Source organism: Pygocentrus nattereri, chromosome 16 (assembly GCF_015220715.1).
Source record: "Pygocentrus nattereri isolate fPygNat1 chromosome 16, fPygNat1.pri, whole genome shotgun sequence".
Lineage (NCBI taxonomy): Eukaryota > Metazoa > Chordata > Actinopteri > Characiformes > Serrasalmidae > Pygocentrus > Pygocentrus nattereri.
In genome coordinates, this window is record NC_051226.1 from 33,101,579 (window position 1) to 33,126,828 (window position 25,250).

The 25,250-nt window shown below is 40.4% G+C and overlaps 1 protein-coding gene across 1 annotated transcript in view; it reads left to right on the plus strand.

Annotated features, from left to right (window-relative positions):
- Nucleotides 1-25,250, plus strand: part of LOC108410755 (E3 ubiquitin-protein ligase UHRF2) — a 112,969-nt gene continuing 87,719 nt past the window's right edge. Inside the window, exon 1 of the mRNA XM_017681998.2 lies at nucleotides 1-342. Within this exon, the coding sequence (XP_017537487.1) occupies nucleotides 190-342 (153 nt within the window). The 5' untranslated portion in view covers nucleotides 1-189. The remainder of the gene's footprint in view (nucleotides 343-25,250) is intronic.

Below are 25,250 nucleotides of genomic sequence, written 5' to 3' on the forward strand. Positions count from 1 at the left end.
TGTGTGTGTGCGTGCGTGCGTGTGTATGTGTATGTGTGTGTATGTATGTGTGTGTATATGTGTGTACGCATGGCACCGTGAGCACTTTGAGACCGAGTTGCCCCTCTTTCCCCCCCCAAAACCCCCTGAAAGAAGAGCATTTTTGCGCAAAAAAAAAAAAAACTAAACAGAAAAACTGCACACCCGGAGATGTGGATCCAAGTCCGGACCATAGACGGGAAGGAGACCCGGACTGTGGAGGATTTGTCCCGGCTGACCAAAATCGAGTCCCTGCGCCTGAAGATCCAGGACATTTTCCACGTTAGTCCGGAGCAGCAGCGCCTGTTTTACAGGGGCAAGCAGGTAAACAGGGACGAGGCTTCCTCTTCGCCAGCTTTCGGCTTCGAATTTTCCCGTTCCACCTTAAACGGTGCAGCAGTTACAGGCGCCAGAATGTTACTGCTGTACCATTTAAGGTGGACCGGGGGAATTCGAAGAAGAAACTGACTCCAGCTTCATGAAACAGGGTTCGTGTGCGCGCGCGCTCGCATGTATACACACATATATATTCGTGTGTGTGTTCAGCGTGTGTATCGATGTGTGTGTGTGTGTGTGTGTGTTGGGATTAATCAAGCTTCCTGTTTGGATGGGAACTTGCGCAAGGACCCGAATTGCACCGCAAGCGTGCGCAGGGTTTCAAGGTTTTTGCGCTAATATTCGTGTTTTTTTTTGTAATTTTGGGGCAACTGCGCTGCGTCGCTTTAAGCTCGCGCTGGCTGGCCTTCACGTGCACGCGAGGACACAAACACGCAGCGCGAGAGCTTTTAGTTGGTGCATAAACACATGGGTTGGTTTTCTGCACCATGCTTGTGACAGCACTGGGTCTTCCCTACACACTGAAACTACCAATAAACGGTTCTTTGGTGAAGACAGTGGTTCTGTATAGAACCATGAACACTTAAAGAACCCATAGCATGCTTAAAGGGTTCTCTGCGTGGTCAAATGGCTCTTCATGTTGAGGGAGAATGTGTCATGGCTTGATACACTCTCCTAAAAGGTAGTCCTTTGGTGAAGACAGTGGTTCTGTGTAGAACCACAAACACTCAGAGGACCCTTTACCTGTGTAAGTGGTTCTGTGCATGGTGAAAGGGTTCTTTCTGTAGTATTGTTATGTGTATGTGTAGATATAGTTGGACATAGCTATATATACTCAATATGTTGTTGATGATTCTAGATAGCACCAATGAGGGTTCTGCTATAGCAACAACTCAATCTCTTCTAGCAATAGATGAACCCCTTTTGGTGCTATCTAGAACATTTCACCATGCAGAGAAGCGTTTAAGCATGCAAAGGGTTTAAGGTTCTAAACAGAACCACAGCTTTCACTAAAGAACTGTCTTCAAGAGTGAAACCATCAAGTGTGTCTGAGGGTTCTGCGGTATCTACAGTGTCAAGCTTGTAGCAATAGCGAAAGCGCTTTTGGTGCTATCTAGAACCTTTCAGCATGCAGAGAAGCGTTTAAGCATGCATCGGGCTCTTTGAGTGTTTAAGGTTCTAAACAGAACTACTGCTTTCACTAAAGAACCGTCTTCAAGAGTGAAACCGTCAAGTGTGTCTGAGGGTTCTGCTGTATCTGCAGTGTCAAGCTTGTAGCAGCAGTAGAACCCTTTTTTTCATGCTATCTAGAACATTTCACCATACAAGTAAGCATTTAAGCGTGCCTTGAGTGTTTCTGGTTCTAAACAGAACCACTGCTTTTACTAAAGAACCATTTTTCTGGCTTGTTATTCCACTCCTAATCTAGCGATAAATCAACATCACTCCGGTGTTGTGGTTCTACTGCTAATCCAGCCTCGACCAAAACGATAATCCCTGACGTTAGTTGAACGTTTGTCTGCTGTATTGATCGTTTATCCTCTTATCTAACGTCTAATTCATTGATTAATCATCTTTAATCTACCATTTATTGCTAATCTGACGTTAATCCAATGATAATGTAGCACTAGGATCGCCCATTATATCTGCATTAATGAGGTAGAACAATAAGAGTAGCTTGTTTGTTTGTTTGTTGTTGTTTTGGCCTTGCAGTCTTCCTGCAGCCTGTTTGTTTACGTCGCGTGAGGACGCGCCAGAGCACGTGCTGCTCAGAGAGAGAGAGAGAGAGAGGGAGGGAGAGAGAGAGAGAGAGAGAGAGAGAGAGAGAGCTAGCTGGGTACTGCTTCAGAATAAGATTACCATTATTGGGTTTATAAACGGCTTACAGTGAGTTGATTGATGCTTATAACGTAGGCATAAACATCATTAGCAAGCACGTAACACATAAATAAAAGGGGAAACAGTGACTTGTTTGCCTAATAGTGAACCCACCTTCATCTACAATGTCAAACCTCCCATTCTGATGTTTGCTGATCTCCGTCAGGTGCTGTTAAACCTGTCAATTTAAATCACATGTTCATCTTCACACCCATATTCATCAGATATAACATCTCTGTTTTCTTATTAATGTGTTACAACTGCTTAATAATCGTTTTCAAGTGTCATACAACTATTAATTGTTGTATTCTCTCAGTTTGTTTCTCTCAGTCATCATATGTTTCATATCAAAATGCTCCGTTATCTTCATCGCTGCTTTCCAAAAGCGCTGCAGCAGCTGTAAACTCTCCGTAGGCCGTTTCACACGCGTCTCCAATGTGGACTGAATGAAGAATGAAGGGTGTCCGGCGTGACGGTCAGTCCTTCGTGATTTCTCGAGTGTCCATTGGTCAGTTTCACTGTGGACGGACACACTAATCCAGCAGTTCCGCACAGATGATGTGTATCTCAGCCCCTCTTCATAGGCTCATAACTCTGGCTGTGAGTCACAGATGATCTCGTGATGAGATGGAATGTAAAAGGTGACTCTACAGATTGCAAATGCACGGATACCACTTTTTCCCTTCCGATACTGATACCTGATCCTTAAACTTGTGTCAATACCGATACTTTATTCACCCTAACGGACCTTGACATTTATACAGTTGCATGTTTTGGTAAAATCTGTTCAGTGTCACAAATAAAACACAGTCAGCTAGACTTGCTCAATTAGGTATTTACAAATTGGATTATTTATTTTTATTTATTTATTCATTCATTCATTCATTCATATTCATCCATTTAATCGAAAAGGCCCCAAATATTCTGTAATAACTCTCGCTAGGATGAAACTATATATATATATATATTTGTATATACATAAGAAACATGTAGAAGGAAAAAACCCATATCTCCACAATGGTAACTTGAGAGGAGAAGGAAAAAACCTACTACGAATTTTTAAATTTTAGGCCATTTATTTTGGTCCATTCATCATGAAATTTACACACAACATAAAGGACAACAGCCATTTTGAAGTTATATCAAAAACTGAAGAATGGCAAAATGTCACTATTGGCTCCTCCCACTCAGTGTGCTTTTTGTTTTGGTCTTCCATGTGCATTTGTTTTGGTCCTGCCCCCTCGTTTCATGACTCCACCCCTGATGTCTCCACCTGTTTTCCACCTGTCCCTTGTTTTCCATCTATATTTAAGCCCTGTGTTTGCCCCTTGTGTTTGCTGTGCTTTGTTGGTGTTTAAATTGTTGTCTGAACTGTTTGCATTGTTGGTTGCTGGTTATTCTGGTTACTGTGTGTTTGAACCTACTTATTGTTTATTGTTGGTTTGTCATGTCTGCCCCCCGTTCTATCCGTGTTGGCTCTATGACCCTGGACCATGGTATTGACCATGACCCTGGATTTGCCCTTAATAAATCTCGCTTATCTCCGCATATGCGTCCGCCTCCTCGCTCCCCGTTGCACAAAATCTGACATACGAGATTTTCTTCCGACAACAGCGAAATAAATGAAGAACAAAAAAGAAAAATGACAAAAATGCGCTAGGGTTTGTTCCAACTACAACGATACATTAGATGCATAAGAAAACCTATTTTTGTACATTTGCTGTATATATTCCTTTATGATATAATTAGTAAGTAGAACCATATTTAACAATCGAAATGGAAAATACCTTTATTGTGTAAAACAATGTGTTTACACATCAACAAACAGCAGCTTCTCTGGCTGCAGAACAGAGCTGAATGTTGTTTCACATCCAAATTTTTTGAGTTGTTTGTCTCACATATGTGTTTCTTTGTTTTGTAAATATCATCGTTGTTCATGCTGTCAAAAAGCCTTGAGTGTTTTTTCCGGCTTGGTTGAAGTGACGGGCCACGAGACCCCGCTGCTGAGTGGTGCAGTTGACTAATAGATTACTAGCGTGCTGCTGTGCTAAAGGCTAAATCGAGGCTAAAGGCATTCTCATTACACTGAGAATCTGGTGGTTCCTTCTGCTCCCTCAATAAGAACCTGGAATAACTAAGTCAACTTTAAGTTGAGCTAACTTTAACTTTAAGAGTTTCACAGTAGCAGATGACTGATCAGTGCTAGATCTGAGGATGTAATGTTCTCCCGTACTCTTACTGTACTTCATCTCAGCACCGTTTTAATCCCTCGATTTATTTTAATTGCTCTTTCATTGTCTTATATGTTGAAATGAAATATGAAATGTGATTTCAAATGCGACTTCAGGGTGCCTTGAGAATAATTGCAGTTGTGTTTCTGACCTCTTATGTCTTTATAACAATCCTGCGAAAGTCTTTCTGAGCTGCTGGTTCTCATGAATGTTATTAGCTGCATTAATATCTAATGCTTTATTTTCTCTTTGTGTAAAGCTATTTGAATTGCCACTGTGTATGAAAGCTGCTGTAAAACTTGCCGTTCAGGTAAGCAGCTCCCATTAGCAGCTATAGCTGAGCTAAAGCTTAAAGCAGAGCAAGGTAAGTTTGCGTTTTTGTTTGTTATATTTTTTTCGGCTCTACTAGAACATTAGCACATACTGAGGCTGAAAGATGAATCATGTTCTATCAAACTTTAAGAGGTCAGTTTTTTGGAAATTCTACCCTGCATTATCAATTTGAAGTTTTAAATGGGAAAACTGAACCTAAGTTTGTGAACTGCCTGTATATGAGCTGCAAACCTTTATGTGCTTTGGTCAAACCTCAAGGCAGAAAAAGTGGACATTCTGAACTTCTTGGCCAAAAAAGAATAGTTTCAATATTAGTGCAGTTAGATATTTTTCCCCAAATCTTTCTGCCCTTCCTGGACATGTTTACAGCCAAGATATTAAACTGTTACACCCATAATATAAATATAAAATGTGGCTCCTAAAGTGGTTCGATTTTTGTTAAAACAGGACATAATGGCTTTTCTTGGCATTTGGGTTGCCAAACACTGCGTTAGCTGTGTTTTTCCCCACAAAATGCTGACGTTACCAATTTTGCCATGAGGACTTTTACTGTTTTACAGTGTTTCCTCTAGGATTCTTTTCAGCAGCGGTGGTAGGCCACAAGCCCCCATAAAACCAGGTCAAGACCACCCTCCCTGCGTAACTTCCGCCACCATTAGCTTGATTTCTTTGCTGTCCATCCACTGAAGATCAGGCTCAGGCCTTCAGCCTTACTGTTTCATTCAGTACATTTTCTTGCTGTAAAGTGCTTAACAGTACGTCGCCCTCGCTGGCTAACTGGCTAGCATTAGCACATTACTGCGAGCGATTTGTCAGGCTTACACAGAATAAAAGAGGTCATTTTGACCCACTTTAGTCACATTTCAGACCCAAACTGCCCAAAAAAGTTAGCAAAATGTAAAACTGAACTTAAGAACGTTGCAGAATGTAGTCACTCCAACCTCTTCACGGGGTGCTAAGATAGCCTGAACAGTCCAGTCCCCTTCATTCAACTCCGCTCTGACTGTTCGCACAATGCTCGTGACCATCGTTTCAAATGAAAAGCCTTCTGCACTCTTAAAAATAAAGGTAGTAAACTGACACTGGGGTGGGACCCTTGGTGCCTTTAGTCAGGGAACATAACTGAACCACCATCCACTGAAATGATATGTTCTAAGCTGTACCCCCCCCCACCCGACTCGCCTCCAGGCTTTTTATTTTGTTGTTCTGTTTTAAAACATTCAGTTATGAAAAAATGAACTTTTCACCTGGAAAAACTTTTAAGGTGCACAATTGGACCTTTAAACCACTGCTGTACCTCTTGAGGGGATATTGACGTTGTTTGTACATTGAGAAACGAAAACGGACCTGTGCAGAACCTTCAGTGTGCAAAGTTTCCTTGCTTTATAAGGGTGGGCTTATTCTAGATGGAGGAGAAGGAGGGATATAGCACATTGCTGTATGCCTTTGTTTGTCTTTAGTTGTGTAACAGCATGGTTACTACACAGCGCTGCAGCTTTATTACTGATAGTAGTGCAATAATAACTACTAATATAATAACGCTAATAATAGCTCAGGCCTTCCAGGCTGTAATTATATCTCACTGCCTGCACCAGTGGACTTCAATTACATGCTAATTGAGGCGCATAACAAACATATTTTCCCGTTGCTTATTTAATTGCTTTGTGTAATGTGTTTCCATGGATATAATGATACATATATATATATAATACACGTAGTTGCCCAGCGATTTACAGAAGCAGCTTTATACACTAATGCTGTGTAAGTCAGGACTGTATTTGTTTCACTCTTTCCTGTGAAGCCAACTTTGTTACATTTGCGTAATTTTATGCAACAAAATCAGTGATATTTCATGTCTGTCCAGCACTTGGAGTTAAAGAGGCTGTGCCTTTAAGACTAATGTATGCAAATGAGCTCTGTTCTTATTGGCTGCCCTGTATGGCACTTCATTCAGAAAGCAGTCCAGGCTGAAACGCTTCTTATAACTTCAGCAGGAGTGGGCGGGCTAAACTGCTGTACGCTGAACAGGCAGATGTATGTAAATGTGTTCATGTGACATCACAAAAACTGAATTCCAAAATCTTAATAATATGTATGGACTTTGGTGTCAACAGTAATGTTTGGAACTTTAGCAGCATTTGCATAAGATATTTTGACTGAAATGTGAAGTTAGAAGTAACTTGTATCTTGACGTCAAGGATTTTAAAGACAATCCAAATAAATCACATTTTAATGAAAAAAACTTAGGTAAACAGTCAGTTTAGGCTGTTTTCCTTCCTTAACCAAAATTTAGCTAATCAGCCCGAGACATGTTAGGTGTCTGAAGTTTTAGGGCCGGAGCTACAAGGCTAATGCGGCTACTGAGTAACGGAATTAACGAAAAATTATGATTGACTGGCCTCTCAGACGAGCACCTGATAATCTGGAGGGTGCAGCTGTTTTTATTTTATTCCTGAGGCATCAAATTTTTAAAAATAAACTCTGTAAAAGGCCAAGCTCACAGCTTAAATTCAAAACTAGAAACAGACAGGCTTACACTAATTCTAAGGTTAGCTAATCCTTGTCTGGGTTACTGTAGCTAGCTATCTAGCAACTTACAGTTACCTTGATAAATCAGTCAGATTAAACAAGGTTGTACGTCATTGATATTTCAATTAAAAACATTCTGTACGGTTAAATATTAATGTACTTTACATTTTTTATTTAAAATAACTTTTAAAATGATTAAAATTAAAATTTCCCAAAAAGACTTTGAGTAAAAGGTGGAGTCCTCCTTCCCCTCTGGCTAGCTCCTGTGTTAGCTTTAGCATTAGCTCATCTGAAGGGGCAGCTTCTGTCGCCGAAGCTTCCTGCTTTTAGACATGCGAATGACTGCTTTAACGTTAAGTGCCTTGAAATAATTTCCTTGGTTTAATGAAGATCATTTCTTATTGTTTAAATTTGCCTAGAAATGTGAACATTTGTAGATTCACCTCATCTTGCTGTGTAACATAAAAGTAGAAAGATTTCTTAAACGGAGCTGTCAAGTAGCACGTTGAGTCTAACTGCTGTAAAGTAGAGTGGTTGTTGTGATTAATTATGCAGTTGAAGGATTGTGGGTGAAGTAATATTTCCAAGAAATGTTAATAATATGTAAAAAACGGAAAAAAACAAAGCGAAAAAATTCAGACGTCAAAGTCGTGATGTAAATGAGAGCAACTTTATTCAGAACAGCCAGGGGCCATCGATGTCGTAAAATCTGTGACAAATTAATAATACGGCTTAATAATAAAAATGAAATATAAAGTGTTTTCAAATGGTAAACCATATTAATACAAGCTCTGCAACAACAGCACACAAAGCAGCTTTGTCTATTTTTTGCTCCCAAAATAAAATTCGTACAGCGTTTTGAATTGTTCACTCGCAAGTGACAGAAAAAGAAAATCTGCAGAAACTTCACAAAACCCACGTTAATGAACTTGGTTTAAAAATGCTTTCCAGTGATAAATCGGTGGGTCATGGGGTGGAAAAGGTTGAGAACACAAGGGTAAGCAACTCCATTTAACATTACTTAGCAACTCGACGTGGTATTGAGGTGAGTGTATGATGTTTCAGGCCTGAAGCTAGCACCATGCTAATTAGCTGGACTTTAGCATCCATTACCTATTAGCTGCATTAGCTTTGTAGCCCCAGTACTAAAACTAAAGAAGATAAGATTCTCACCTCTCGAGTCTTGACTGACCAATCAAATTTGGAGTGACGGAGTACATCTGGTTTTTCGCTAAATTATCGTTTTAACTCTGAGGTTTTTCTTTGCTAAAGACGGATTGTTCTAGATTGTTCTTTTTCTTGCCTGAGGCCTGCACATCCAGGCCGAAGGAGCTGTTGCAGTCCCGCATTTCAGTTGAGTTCATTTGAGTCGACTAGTAATTCGAGAAGGGGGTAAAAACGGTCAGGATATTTTCACGCTGTTCTCTGACTGGAACTCGCAAAAGAGTGATAAGAGCTGCTCTACTTTCCCCACAAAAAGTACAGATGAAATCGGGCTGCTGTTACTGTGTTTAGCTTTGCTAACTTACTTTAGTCCACGCTGTAGAACAGCCTGTCATGAGGTGTTAGAAACCACATAAGCAAGTCTACTAGAGAGTATTTTACTATTTGACACAGCCTGAGGTGGATGTGTGATGATATACTAATATCTTTTATCCAGAAATTTAAAGCCCCCCCCATGTGCTGTGAACTATCAGTGGTTCTCAAACTACTACAGGTGTGGATAGCTTAGGTGTGTTACAGGTTTGGTTAGGTTAGGTTAGATGCGTTAGAGGTGTGGTCAGGTTAGGCGTGTTACATATGTGGTTATGTTAGTTTAGGTGTGTTACAGGTGTGGTTAGGTTAGATGCGTTACAGGTGTGGTCAGGTTAGGTGTGTTACATATGTGGTTGGGTTAGGTGTGTTATATGTGTACTTAGGTTAGGTGTGTTACAGGTGTGGTTAGGTTGGGTTAGGTGTGTTACAGGTGTGATTATGTTAGTTTAGGTGTGTTACAGGTGTGGTTAGGTTAGGTTAGGTTAGATGTGTTACAGGTGTGGTTAAGTTAGGGATGTTAAAGGTGTGGTTATGTTAGGTTAGGCGTGTTACAAGTGTGGTTAAGTTAGGTTAGATGTGTTACAGGTGTGGACAGCTTAGGTGTGTTACATGTGTGGTTGGGTTAGGTGTGTTACATGTGTACTTACGTGTGTTTCAGGTGTGGTTATGTTAGGTTAGGTGTGGTTAATTTAGGTTAGGTGTGTAACAGGTGTGGTTAAGTTAGGTTAGGTGTTTTACAGGTGTGGTTATGTTAGGTTAGGTGTGTTGCAGGTGTGGTTATGTTAGGTTAGGTGTGTTACAGGTGTGGTTAAGTTAGGGATGTTACAGGTGTGGTTATGTTAGGTTAGGTGTGTTACATGTGTGGTTAAGTTAGGTTAGATGTGTTACATGTGTGGTTGGGTTAGGTGTGTTATAAGTGTACTTACGTGTGTTACAGGTGTGGTTATGTTAGGTTAGGTGTGGTTAATTTAGGATAGGTGTGTAACAGGTGTGGTTAAGTTAGGTTAGGTGTTTTACAGGTGTGGTTATGTTAGGTTAGGTGTGTTGCAGGTGTGGTTATATTAGGTTAGGTGTGTTGAAGGTGTGGTTATATTAGGTTAGGTGTGTTGAAGGTGTGGTTAGGTTAGGTGTGTTGAAGGTGTGGTTATGTTAGGTTAGGTGTTTTACAGGTGTTGTTAGGTTAGGTGTGTTGCAGGTGTGGTTATGTTGGGTGTGTTGCAGGTGTGGTTATGTTAGGTTAGGTGTGTTGAAGGTGTGGTTATGTTAGGTTAGGTGTTTTACAGGTGTTGTTAGGTTAGGTGTGTTGCAGGTGTGGTTATGTTGGGTGTGTTGCAGGTGTGGTTATGTTAGGTTAGGTGTGTTGAAGGTGTGGTTATGTTAGGTTAGGTGTTTTACAGGTGTTGTTAGGTTAGGTGTGTTGCAGGTGTGGTTATGTTGGGTGTGTTGCAGGTGTGGTTATGTTAGGTTAGGTGTGTTGCAGGTGTGGTTATATTAGGTTAGGTGTGTTGAAGGTGTGGTTATGTTAGGTTAGGTGCGTTACGGGTGTGGTTAGGTTAGGTGTGTTGCAAATATGGTTATGTTAGGTTAGGTGTGTTACAGGTATGGATATGTTAGGTTAGGTGTGTTGAAGGTGTGGTCAGATTAGGTTAGGTGTGTTGCAGGTGTGGTTATGTTAGGTGTGTTGCAGGTGTGGTTATGTTAGGTAAGAGGTGTTGCAGGTGTGGTTAGGTTAGGTGTGTTGCAGGTGTGGTTATGTTAGGTAAGATGTGTTGCAGGTGTGGTTATGTTAGGTTAGGTGTGTTGCAGGTGTGGATATGTTAGGCTGGGTGTGTTGCAGGTGTGGTTATGTTTGGTTAGGTGTGTTGCAGGTGTGGTTATGTTAGGTTAGGTGTGTTAGAGGTATGGATATGTTAGGTTAGGTGTGTTGCAGGTGTGGTTATGTTAGGTTAGGTGTGTTAGAGGTATGGATATGTTAGGTTAGGTGTGTTGCAGGTGTGGTTATGTTAGGTTAGGTGTGTTGCAGGTGTGGATATGTTAGGCTGGGTGTGTTGCAGGTGTGGTTATGTTTGGTTAGGTGTGTTGCAGGTGTGGTTATGTTAGGTTAGGTGTGTTGCAGGTGTGGTTATGTTAGGTTAGGTGTGTTGCAGGTGTAACGTGTCTGCAACTTTGAGGATATTTTATGCTTGCTGAAGTTTTGAGGGGTAAAAATCTTTTCTGAATAATGCTGCGGCATTAAAATGTTTTTTGTAGTACTTCAGTCTTGTTTTTCCTTTCTATTCATTTTTATTTCTGTTCTGCTCCAGTTACAGTCTCCCATTAGACACAGTGAGGTATACAGAATTAAAAACCTTTTAAAGCATCAGTATCGGATCAGTACTCGGTATCAGCCAATACCCATATTCAGTTTAGGTACTGGAAGAGAAGAACTGGGATCACTAGTTAATTTTATGCCCATTTGTCCCCATTAAATTAGGAAAAGTCATTAAATATGAAATAAAAACGACTTCAATAATTTATTCAAAGATGTTGAATGCTGAATGGAGGTCATATTGACTCCCAAGATAATTCATAGCAATTAGCGTCATGCTAATGGTTGAGGTGTAACCATTTACTACTTTACTTTTGTTCAAATGTACGCATTTAGGTTGGAGTGTCTGCAGATCTGTAGAGTAAATCTGAGGGACTTTGTCCACCTGGCTGGCTAATATTGACCAGTAGAGTTTTGAATCATTCACTCTCGCTGGCGAATGGAAAGAAAAAGACAGAGCTCTTGGCACTTTTCCACCACAGGGGCTAATTATCACGAAACTTTCGCGTTTAGCTCCCAGAGCTTTAAAAAACCCAGAGGCCTTGACAGGGGGAGAGTCGACTTCTGGCGTCAAACCAAATGTCCACAGCGTCTCCCCTGTAGTGTCTGAAGTTTGCTTCTTTAGTTTTAGCAGTGGAGCTACGATGCTAATGTAGCTAATGGAAGCCAGTTAGCATGCTGCTGGCTGTGTGCTTTGCCTCAAACTGTGTAGAGTTGTTTAGTTGTCTTTAGCAGACTTGCTAATGGGCTTTCTGACGCTGTGACATGCTGCTATCTATAAACATGGACTAAAGAACATTAGCGCAGCTAAAAACAGTAGCAACAGCCATTTCGTAGCCTGAATTTGGGCCCGGCCTCTGCATGCCAATGTAAAATGTCAGCGTCTACATTTGCAGTCTTGCCGTGTGTGTGTGTGTGTGTGTGTGTGTGTGTGTGTGTTAGTTAGAGGAGCGCGGGAGCACAATGGCGGCGGATTGGGAAAGAGCACAAAGCCAGCATCGTATCTGCCGTTAGCCTGAATGATCAGCTGTGGTGGATACGCCGCGGGCTGTCAGGAAGCAACGGCGAGGCGGTTAATTGCTTTAGCTTTGTGGTCCACTGTAATGGATAATAAGCTGAGGGACACAAACGTCCTCTGAAAAAAGTGCTTCGTACGTGGCTGGGTGTGCATTCGTCTCGAGAGAGTACGTTTACGAAGGAATTCATGATCCTTCAGAAAGAATATTTCATTGAACTGTGTGTTGTTTCCTGCCTCGAGACGCACAGTGATATCAGAGTCGCATCGGTATGGCTTAAAAAATGTCTGCTTCAGTCAGATTTGATGTATATTTCACACTTACGGCTGGTCGGCATGACAGTGTACATTGTTATTGTGATCAATTATGTGACAGTATAATACAGTAGGTTTATCCGAACATATTGAGTGTATATTAAAAGAGCAAAATTAGTCAGGTTTAACTGGTTTTAGTGCCAGATATTAATTGTATTTTTTAAAACTTAGCACTACTGGTTGTTTGTTTTCTCTGTTATCTGGTCAGATGTGTTAAAAAATATATTGAGACGCATCTTTTATGGCAAAGATTTATTAAAGCATCGTGATTTGATTTTATGCCATATCGCCAACCTTGAAGTTTGATGTCAATATATATCGCTGCTGATGGAAGAAAACCTCATATCTCCATTTTTGTCATTTTTCAGTTTTTGACATCATTTCAAAGGACCTGTTGCTCTTTCCATGGTGTGTAAATTTCACGATGAATGGACCAAAAGAAAAAGCCCAAAATGACTTGAAAAGACGTTTGGTTCCATTGACTTACTTTAAAAGTACAGTACGTTTTTTCTTACTCCTGTAAAGTTATCATTTTGGAGATACAAGGTTTTGTTCCAACAGCAGCGATATTGTACTCTGGAAGAGCACAGTGTTTTGGGCTACTGCGTAGAGGTGGGCGAACTTCATTCATATGATATCATTAATCGTGTTTAAGTTGAAGTCACAGTTTTTAAATCGCAAGAGCTGTAATTTTCTTTACAGCCTATATTAATAACGCTGTTATCTTTAGCTTTAAACATGGTGCTTGTAATCTGCCTGTGAATGAGTTAGGCCAAACAAAAGCATGTAGATGTAAAAAATATGGTGATATTTTATTGGTATCATTTTATTGGCAGTTTTGTTAGCCTGATTAACTGGCAGCTTGGTGTACTACGTTTTGTGTTCAAGCCTCAAATCAGAGAAAAATTGTCCTTCGTTTATAGAAAATAATCACAATTTAAAGTGCAGTCAACATTATCGCATAAAAATATCGCAATTGGATATTTTTCCTGAATCGTACAGCCCTACATGATGAGCATGTTATTCATAAAACTACTAACCAGCAATGGTGAGGAACAGTGTACTAGTTTTAAGTTTTACTGCTTGCCTTATGGGCGGCAGTGCCTTGCCTTATACGGTGGGTAGCGCTGTCGCCTCACAGTGAGGAGGGCCTGGGTTCGATTCCCCGGCTGGGCGGCCAGGGTCCTCTCTGTGTGGAGTTTGCATGTTCTCCCCGTGTCTGCGTGGGTTTCCTCCAGGTTCTCCGGTTTCCTCCCACAGTCAAAAGACATGCAGTCAGGCCAATTGGACGTGCTAGATTGCCCTTGGGTGTGAGTGACTGTCTGTGTCTGTCTGTCTGCCCTGCGATGGACTGGCGACCTGTCCAGGGTGTATCCTGCCTTCAGCCCGATGACCACTGGGATAGGCTCCAGCACCCCCCCGCGACCCTGAGGGAGAAGCGGCTTAGAAAATGGATGGATGGATGGATGCTTGACTTATCAAGATGTTTTATGAATGTATTCTGAGTGAATGTTTCACACATGTAGTGTTTTCGGTGTTCAGCTATCAGCATTCAGGTCAACCTGGCAGCATCGCTGTTAAGTGTAAAAGTCTCCTGACTGAAGAACCTGTGGCTCCATATGGACACATTGCACATTATTCCTGTATTAAAACGTCTCCTTTTTGTCTCGACCCCGTTATTCATCATTTTCCAGTCAGCGCTCTGTTGCTCCGTGCTAGCTGTTTATCTGTTAGCCCGCTCGTTCGCTGAGGCAGCTTTGAGTGGAAAACCCTCCTTGTTTTGCAAGGAGACGGCGGCCATCTTGGATGGCTGTGCTGGCTTTGTCAACTGCAGAAACACACACACACACACACACACGCACTGAAACCCGACCGCGAGTTGAATTATTTAGAGATTTTTTTCCCCGTATTCTCTCATTGTTTACTGAACCCAGTGTTTTTCATATTTTTCTTTAAACCAAAAGGTAAAAAATCAAATTTACCCAGAACTTCCACCTCAAACATAGTCGATCAGTCAGGACGTTTGGTGTCTGAAGTCTGTTTATTCATCTGGAGCAGAGCTGGGCGATATGGCCAAACATGTTATCACGATAAGTAGAATTCATATCGTTCGATATTGATACGTATCGTGATAAATGTCAAATCTTTTATTTCTTTTAAGTTTGAAGGCTGATTTTTGCTCCTGGGTGATTAATCGCTGTTTTAAACTATCCTTTATGGTCAGAACACGACAAACGCCAATCAGCGGAACATTTCACAGATCTGTCATGGGCAGTGGGAGAAAGCGTCTGGTGAGCTGTTTTTATCAGATTATTTTTAGCCGTCTGGTGACGAGCGCTCGGCTATCCCGTTACTAATGCACAACAAGTGGCCAACAACAGAGCTGAACAGTTTAGTTTCTCAACAACGTCAGCTTAGTACGAACAGCAAACATTTACTGGCTCGGTACGTCGGTGATGGGTCACACAGCCGCCTAGCCAGCCTGACTCCTACCGCATCCATGGCAGAGCATATCACTGTATTCGAACACCAGCTAGCAGACGACTGGGTTTCTCTATTCTATCGTAGTGTTTGAGGGGTGAACCGCAATATATCAACACCAGACAAGCAGAGTAGTCCTTTTAGGTACATTTAAACTGAAAGTGGTGCTTTTGTGTCGTGTTTGATCTACAGTATCGTCAGTTCGCCGTGTTGTGCGAGTGACAGAGCGCTGCTTCAAGTTAGCCAGTTAAAACAGCTAGCCTGGAAAAATTGTGTTCTCTCGCTTTCCAATGCCTCACAGCTTCCTCAGTTTACTTTCATTTAAATCAGGGCTGTAACTCACATGAACCCACTTCTTTCTTTCACTTTCGTTGCTCAGGAATGGACTAATACTAAAATATGATGGGTTGGCGCTGTAACACAACGCTGCAGACGTGATTTAACGCTGCTAAAGCTTGTTAGGATGCTGGGGAAGAGGTGAGTTCACTGTAGGACAGCACAGTTACGTCTATGATCTTGTCACTTACACTCTGTCACAGGAGAACCGATCGCCGGTCGCTCCACTCAAACAGGGAATGTATAACTCTACATTTCAGGTGTTGCTAAAGTATATTTGGCGACTCATTTCATTCAGCGCCCACCTCTCTAATCATGTCGAAAAACTCAGATGTGTGCCTTCTCCTGGCGACAGCAGAGTAGTGTCGCTTTCCTTGCAGTAGAAAAGGCCACCAGGACTGTCACTCAACATGGAAGTGTGAGGACGGTCTAAAATTGATCAAACCTTCCGTAAAGTTATATTGCGATACTTACCGTTATCATGTTATCGCCCAGTCCTAATCTGGAGTAATCCTAACTCCAGCTAAGTCACTGGACCTGTGAGGCAAACGTGGCTAGCTGGTGTCAGCATGCGGCTAACTGCATGCCCAAATCATCACACACGTCTAATTTCTAACAACTTTTGTGATGTGGCTTCTGTTTGAATGTATAAAAGTGGCGAGAAAAACCAAATGTATAGTTTCTCCAGCATATTAATCAAAATGTAGTCCATCAGCAAACACGTGTTTGGTGTCTGAAGTTTGCTCCTTTAGTTTTAGCTCTGGAGCTACAGGGCTAATGCCACCACACACTTGCCTCAAACTGGGTCGAGTTGTTTAGTAATGTCAGAAAGACTGGCTAATGTTGCTACTCCAACTGAATGAGTCAGGAAGTACCAAAAGTCTGCTTGACCACAAAATACACACCCACATGAATCAAAATGTAGTTGTGCTGCTTTAGTTTTAGCGCTGGAGCTACGAGGCTAATGTAATGAGTAAGGGAAGCTAACTAGCCTCCAGTTAGCACGGTGCTAACTGTGAGCCTAAATCATCACATGCTTACTTCAGTTGTCGAGTTGATAAATAATCTTATGCTAGTGTGGCTTCTGACCCTGTATGAATGTAGAAATGGATAAAAGTATGCTGGCATGGCTAAAAACAGGAGCAGCCGTCAAAAACCTGCGTTTTTTCAGCATCGCGCAATTTTTAAAGAACCTCTTTTGTGTTATTGTAATTTGTATTTTGTACACATTTTAAAAAATGTACTTCAGAGGTTCTTTAGTAAAGGGATTCTGTTCAAAACCATATTATGTATAAATATGTTTGCATGGTGAAATAGTTCTTCAGCTTGAGGGAGAATGTGTATATGGGCCTATACAGCACTGAAAAGGGTTCTTGTATTGTTAAGCTTAACATCGTAACAATAAAAGAACCCTTTCTGATGCTGTCTAGAACCATCTTCAAAAACGGTTCTATACAGAGCCATGTATAACACATTTTCGTCAATCTGAAGAACCATTTCTCCATATAAAACATGTAGACGTGAAATAGTTCTATATAGAACTCATGGTTCTAAATATGACCGTTCACTGTATTAAAGATCCCTAGAGGAATGTGTCGGACAGTAAAAAGCCAGAAGATTTCTGACGCTGTTTGACGTACTGATATCTGTAAACGTGGACTAAAGTACGTTAGTACAGCTGAAAACAGGAGCAGCGTCTTTAAGGCCTTTCTCTCTCTCTCTCTCTCTCTCTCTCTCTCTCTCTCCCTTACTCTATTTCCCTCTCTCCCTCTCTCTTTCTCTCTCTCTCTCTCTCTCTCTCTCTCTCTCTCTCTCTCTCTCCCCCTCACTCAAATCACTCTTTCTTTCTTTCTTTCTCTCTCTCTCATTCTGTCGCTCTCTGTCTCTCACTCTCTCTCTCTGTCTCTCTCTCTCACTCTCTGTTGCGCTCTCTCTCTCTCTCTCTCTCTCTCTCTCTCTCTCTCTCTCTTTTTCCTTCCTTTCCCTACTGAGCTCCATGAATAAGTCGTCTAACACTCGGTGTGTGTCCGGGCCTCGTAAACATACTTGTGTCTCACCCACACACACACACACACACACACACACACACACACACACACACACACACACACCCCCACTGCTTCCTCATAGCTCTCGCTTGCCCTTTTAGCCTGATTCAGGACCAGTGGCCGTCCAACAGGAAGTTGTTTTGAATCGGTGCCTGTAACAGCTGATGGGAGTTTATTTATTCATTCACTGCGTGTCTGCCATTATTCATTCTCTCTCTCTCTCTCTCCCTCGCTTTCTCTATCTAAAGGGTTAACAGACCAGCGGCTCGCCCTGGCGACAGCCACTCTCTCGACCGTTTCTCTCCTGCCTCCTCATTGGCTGCTCGCTCCTCTGCCCTCCAGTGATTGGCTGTTTTTAAAAATATGCGTGTTGGCTATTGGCTAGTTCAGGCTAACGTGTCGTTTGCTCAGAGGCCAGACGAGTTCCTGCGTACATTCAACATAAACATATTTTTCAGTGTTGAATCTTAATGAACCAACAATCGTATGTTAGTGTTTGTCTCTAAAGCCCAAAGATTCTAGAGTAATTCCAGCAATTCGTTAAAATGTCTGCATTCAGTGTGTGAGATGTAAACAGAGTGATTCAGGGTGGTTTGGTGTGAAATGGTTCAGATGTCTTTACAGTGGTGGGGTGGGGGGGGGGGGGGTGTCGCCTTGACTACAACACAAATATAGACATTTTATTTACTATCAAAACCACCAGTGAACCTACACGAGTCTTCTGAGTTTATATGGAACGTTGATGATGGAAAAATTGTAGAAAATCTGAAATAATGTTTTTCGTTTAGGGACTATTTTGCCTCACAGCGCCCTGCATGTTATGTATCCCTCCACTACGAATGGAGTTTGTTCTCAACACTATCATAAAACAGCGTCTCAGACATCAGGCAGTGAATTCAGAACCATCTCATGTAGGATCTTTCTGTGAGGAGCTTTTAGAGGTGGACGTCTGGTTCCTATCACCACCACTGTAAACAATTCTGCATTTCATGCCAAAATCAGTACCCCTTTAAACGTAGCATAGACAGAATTAGCTGATGGATTTTTTGTATATTAGCAAAACTCATTAATAACAGAGATTTAATTAAGGGTCAAAACGTACTTCTTAGCTTTGCGATGCGAGTTTTGCCCACCTTATTTCCCCAGTAGCCGTGTTAGTTGGACTGAGGGGCATGTAGCACTAGCTAAAATATTGTGAGTGTGTGTGTGTGTGTGTGTGTGTGTGTGTGTTAGCGGTTTTGGCTTCTGCCGTGCATGTGCTGCAGACACGCACTCCACTGTGCTGGCTGCAGGCCTGTTTGGAAGAGCTGATCGTGTTGGAGGGAACCAGAGGGGGAGAGCGAGAGAGAGAGAGAGAGAGAGAAAGAGGCCTAGCGTCTCTTATCAGCCTCTCTGATCCTGGCACGGTGACCAGTGACCAACGGCTGAAGCCGACAGCCTTTACAAGCACTTCACTGACCTCAGCTTTTGCTGTTTGGGTGGCCTACTTGCTGGGGTCTGTTGTCAGACTTAAAGCTGCACTATGTAAGATTTTTGTTGCTAAAACAAGGGATGCATGGCACTGTTATCAGGTATTGGGTCGGTACCAAGCTCATTTACTCTTAAAAATTCACCAATACCAACATTACGATATCAGCTGAAACCGTGTGCCGTAAGCCGAGTGTAGCTGCTGCGCTAATGAACAAACGCAGTGAAGAAGGATCGGCTCAGACCGAGAAGAGTTACTGATTCGCACCAGGAATACATTTTAGCTCGTTTATAAATACACAGATGAAGACACGTAGGCTAACAAAACGGAGGCGAAAAAGTCGGTGTCTGCTACCAAAGTCTATATGAGACTTTACCCTGTTTGACTGAATAAAATTTCAAGATATAAATGTTTATTTTGAGATTGTTTGAGGCCCAAACATGGGGTCGGAACTTCTTTTTGAGTTTGTGCGTGTGATGTTAATACGTAAAGACATGCAACGTGGTGTGAAAACTTTTAAATGATTGTTTCAGGCTTTACAGGGCGACTGCCAGCAGCTCACGCTCACCATACTCCCACCATGTCCCACAATTTTGGCATATGGTGGCATATACGACTGTGAAACTGTTTGATTCATTCTAACCAATCAGGCTTTTCTGAATTCTTTCCATGCCTGACCTACTTTTAATTGAAGTGAGTTTCACGCCGTGACATTTTAACAGGAACGAGAAGGTGCTGGTTGTGGCTTTAACGCAGTTTGTTGGAGGGTGTAATGAGCTGAAGGGGTTCGGGCTCTCTGATCTCAGCTCTCACTGCTCTAACTTCTTCCCGTGCAGTTAGAGGTGAATACGTTCTTGTCTGTGGGAGTGAGTCAACAGGCCGTCATTCCAAAGCAGCTGCTGGAGCCTTTAGGAGTCTGTTAAGCTGTCAGCGGAGTTTTAGTAATGTTGTATATTCTTCAGTACATTAGATGCACCTGTAGCTCTTCGTCATATTGCTTTACCACCTTCCTGATGGGGTTAGTAGGCCTGACTACCTTGGTTTGAGCTGTTTATGACCCACAGTGATTAGATTTCACTGTTTACAGAATGTGGATATGTTTTCTGCTTGATTGCTGCATAATTTTCAGTAAATTTAAAGGTACAGTATTATCTACTGCATCTACTATAAACATGGTTACTCACCTCCTATAGTTTTGCTGGTGATCTAGAGTGAGATTTTCCAGTTGAATGGTGCGATATGTGTTTATTCAGTATTTTAAATTGTTCTCTGACGTCTACATAAAAGGTCTGTGACTGTTTGGGCTGGAACAGGAAAATTTGACATTTTGAAATAACGCTAGGTGATGATTTGAAATAACTGGACAAGATCTTGAAATAACGCTAGGTGAGATTTTCAAATAATGCAAGACTAGATTTTGAAATAATGCAAGAGGACATTTTGAAATTACACTAAACGAGATCTTGAAATAATACTAGATGAGTTTTTGAAAGAACGCAAGATGAAATTTTTAAATTATGTTAGACAGGGTTTTGAAATAATGGTAGACAAGATTTTGAAATAACGCAAGATTAGGTTATGAAATGATGCAAAACGAGATTCAGAAATGACACTAGGTGACACTTTGAAATAACACAAGATGAGATTTTAAAATAATACTAGGCGACATTTTGAACTAACACTAGACAAGATTTTGAAATAACGGCAGGAAAGATCTTGAAATAATGCTAGGTGACATTTTGAAATAACACAAGACAAGATCTTGAAATAATGCTAGGTGACATTTTGAAATACCACTAGACAAGATTTTAAAATAATGCTAGATGAAGTTTTGAAATAATGCTAGACAAGGTTCTGAAATAAAACTAGGTGAAATTTTGAAATAACACAAGGCAAGATCTTGAAATAACACCAGGCGAGATCTTGAAATAAAGCTAAGTGACATTTCGAACTTATGCAAGACGAGGTCTTGAAATAATGCTAGACAAGATCTTGAGATAATGCCAGGTGAAATCTTGAAATAATGTTAGACGAGGTTTTGAAATGATGCAAGATGCGATCTTGAAATAACAGCAGACAAGGTTTTGAAATAACACAATGACATCTTGAAATAATACAAGAAGAGATTTTGAAATAATGTTAGACGAGATCTTGAAATAACACAAGACGAGATGTTGAACTAACGCAAGACGAGATTTTAAACTAACGAAAGATGAGATGTTGAACTAACGCAAGACTAGATCTTGAACTAATGCAAGATGAGACCTTGAATTAATGCAAGGTGAGACCTTGAACTAATGCAAGGCGAGTTCTTGAAATAACGCTAGTCAAGATCTTGAAATAACACAAGACGAGATTTTCAAATAACGTTAGACAAGGTTTTGAAATAACGCAAGACGAGATCTTGAAATAACACAAGACTAGATCTTGAACTAAGGCAAGACAAGATCTTGAACTACTGCTAGGCAAGATCTAGAAATAATGCTTGACAAGATCTTGAAATAACGCCCAGTGAAATCTTGAAATAATGTTAGACAATGTTTTGAAATAATGCAAGATGAGATCTTGAAATAACACAAGACGAGATTTTCAAATAACACAAGACAAGTTTTTAAAATAATGCTAGATGAGGTTTTGAAATAACGCAAGTCGAGATCTTGAAATACCATTAGGCAAGATTGTGAACTAAGGCAAGACGAGATGTTGAACTAACGCAAGACGAGATGGTGAACTAACACAAGACGAGATGTTGAACTAACGCAAGACTAGATCTTGAAATAACAGGATGAGATCTTGAAATAACACAAGACGAGATTTTCAAATAATGTTAGACGAGGTTTTGAAATAACGCAAGATGAGATCTTGAAATGATAGGCAAGATTATGAAATAAGGCAAGACGAGATGTTGAACTAACGCAAGACGAGATGTTGAACTAACGCAAGACGAGATGTTGAACTAACGCAAGATGAGATGTTGAACTAACCCGTCAAGATCTTGAACTACCACTAGGCAAGATCTTGAAATAACGCTAGGCGAGATGTTGAACTAACGCAATAAGAGATCTTGAACTACTACTAGGCAAGATCTTGAAATAATGCTAGGTGAGATGTTGTATTAACGCAAGACGAGATTTTAAACTAACGCAAGACTAGATGTTGAACTAACGCAAGACTAGATCTTGAACTAACGCAATACGAGATCTTGACTAACGCAAGACTAGATCTTGAACTAATGCAAGGCGAGACCTTGAACTAATGCAAGGCGAGATTTTGAAATAACACAAGATGAGATCTTGAAATAACACAAGACCAGTTCTTGAAATAACACAACACCAGATTTTCAAATCGTGTTAGACGAGGTTTTGAAATAATGCAAAACCAAATCTTGAAATGACACAAGACGAGGTCTTGAAATAACACAAGACGAGATTTTCAAATAATGTTAGATGAGGTTTTGAAATAACACAAGACGAGATCTTGAAATAACGCTAGGCAAGATTATGAAATAAGGCAAGACAAGACGTTGAACTAACGCAAGACTAGATCTTGAACTAACACAAGAGTAGATCTTGAACTAATGCAAGACAAGACCTTGAATTAATGCAAGGCGAGACCACAAACTAATTCAAGGCAAGATCTTGAAATAACGTTAGATGAGATCTTGAAATAACACAAGACGAGATTTTGAAATAACGCAAGATGAGATCTTGAAGCAACACAAGACCAGATCTTGAAATAACACAAGACCAGATTTTCAAATAATGTTAGACAAGGTTTTGAAATAACACAAGTCGAGATCTTGAAATAATGCAAGACCAGATCTTGAAATAACACAAGACCAGATTTTCAAATAATGTTAGACAAGGTTTTGAAATAACACAAGACGAGATCTTGAAATAACACAAGACGAGATTTTCAAATAATGTTAGACGAGGTTTTGAAGTAACACAAGACGAGATCTTGAAATAATGCTGGGCGAGATTATGAACTAAGTCAAGACTAGATCTTGAACTAACACAAGACAGGATCCTGAACTACTGCTAGGCCAGATCTAGAAATAATGGTAGACGGTATCTTGAAGTAACGCCAGGTGAAATCTTGAAATAATGTTAGACAATGTTTTGAAATAATGCAAGATATGATCTTGAAATAACACAAGACCAGATTTTCATATAATGTAAGACGAGGTTTTGAAATAATGCAAGACGAGATGTTGAAATAACACAAGACGAGATTTTCAAATAACACAAGACAAGTTTTTAAAATAATGCTAGATGAGGTTTTGAAATAACGCAAGTCGAGATCTTGAAATAACATTAGGCAAGATTGTGAACTAATGCAAGACGAGATGTTGAACTAACGCAAGACTAGATCTTGAACTAAGGCAAGACAAGATCTTGAACTACTGCTAGGCAAGATCTAGAAATAATGCTTGACAAGATCTTGAAATAACGCCCAGTGAAATCTTGAAATAATGTTAGACAATGTTTTGAAATAATGCAAGATGAGATCTTGAAATAACACAAGACGAGATTTTCAAATAACACAAGACAAGTTTTTAAAATAATGCTAGATGAGGTTTTGAAATAACGCAAGTCGAGATCTTGAAATAACATTAGGCAAGATTGTGAACTAAGGCAAGACGAGATGTTGAACTAACGCAAGACGAGATGGTGAACTAACACAAGACGAGATGTTGAACTAACGCAAGACTAGATCTTGAAATAACAGGATGAGATCTTGAAATAACACAAGACGAGATTTTCAAATAATGTTAGACGAGGTTTTGAAATAACGCAAGATGAGATCTTGAAATGATAGGCAAGATTATGAAATAAGGCAAGACGAGATGTTGAACTAACGCAAGACGAGATGTTGAACTAACGCAAGACGAGATGTTGAACTAACGCAAGATGAGATGTTGAACTAACGCAAGACTAGATCTTGAACTAACGCGTCAAGATCTTGAACTACCACTAGGCAAGATCTTGAAATAACGCTAGGCGAGATGTTGAACTAACGCAATACGAGATCTTGAACTACTACTAGGCAAGATCTTGAAATAATGCTAGGTGAGATGTTGTATTAACGCAAGACGAGATTTTAAACTAACGCAAGACGAGATGTTGAACTAACGCAAGACTAGATCTTGAACTAACGCAATACGAGATCTTGACTAACGCAAGACTAGATCTTGAACTAATGCAAGGCGAGACCTTGAACTAATGCAAGGCGAGATTTTGAAATAACACAAGATGAGATCTTGAAATAACACAAGACCAGTTCTTGAAATAACACAACACCAGATTTTCAAATCGTGTTAGACGAGGTTTTGATATAATGCAAAACCAAATCTTGAAATGACACAAGACGAGGTCTTGAAATAACACAAGACGAGATTTTCAAATAATGTTAGATGAGGTTTTGAAGTAACACAAGACGAGATCTTGAAATAATGCTAGGCGAGATTATGAACTAAGTCAAGACTAGATCTTGAACTAACGCAAGACTAGATCTTGAACTAACACAAGAGTAGATCTTGAACTAATGCAAGACAAGACCTTGAATTAATGCAAGGCGAGACCACGAACTAATTCAAGGCAAGATCTTGAAATAACGCTAGACGAGATCTTGATGCAACACAAGACCAGATCTTGAAATAACACAAGAACAGATTTTCAAATAATGTTAGACAAGGTTTTGAAATAACACAAGACGAGATCTTGAAATAATGCAAGACCAGATCTTGAAATAACACAAGACCAGATTTTCAAATAATGTTAGACAAGGTTTTGAAATATCACAAGACGAGATCTTGAAATAACACAAGACGAGATTTTCAAATAATGTTAGACGAGGTTTTGAAGTAACACAAGACGAGATTTGAAATAATGCTAGGCGAGATTATGAACTAAGTCAAATAATTTTCAAATAATGTTAGATGAGGTTTTGAAGTAACACAAGACGAGATCTTGAAATAATGCTAGGCGAGATTATGAACTAAGTCAAGACTAGATCTTGAACTAACGCAAGACTAGATCTTGAACTAACACAAGAGTAGATCTTGAACTAATGCAAGACAAGACCTTGAATTAATGCAAGGCGAGACCACGAACTAATTCAAGGCAAGATCTTGAAATAACGCTAGACGAGATCTTGATGCAACACAAGACCAGATCTTGAAATAACACAAGAACAGATTTTCAAATAATGTTAGACAAGGTTTTGAAATAACACAAGACGAGATCTTGAAATAATGCAAGACCAGATCTTGAAATAACACAAGACCAGATTTTCAAATAATGTTAGACAAGGTTTTGAAATATCACAAGACGAGATCTTGAAATAACACAAGACGAGATTTTCAAATAATGTTAGACGAGGTTTTGAAGTAACACAAGACGAGATTTGAAATAAT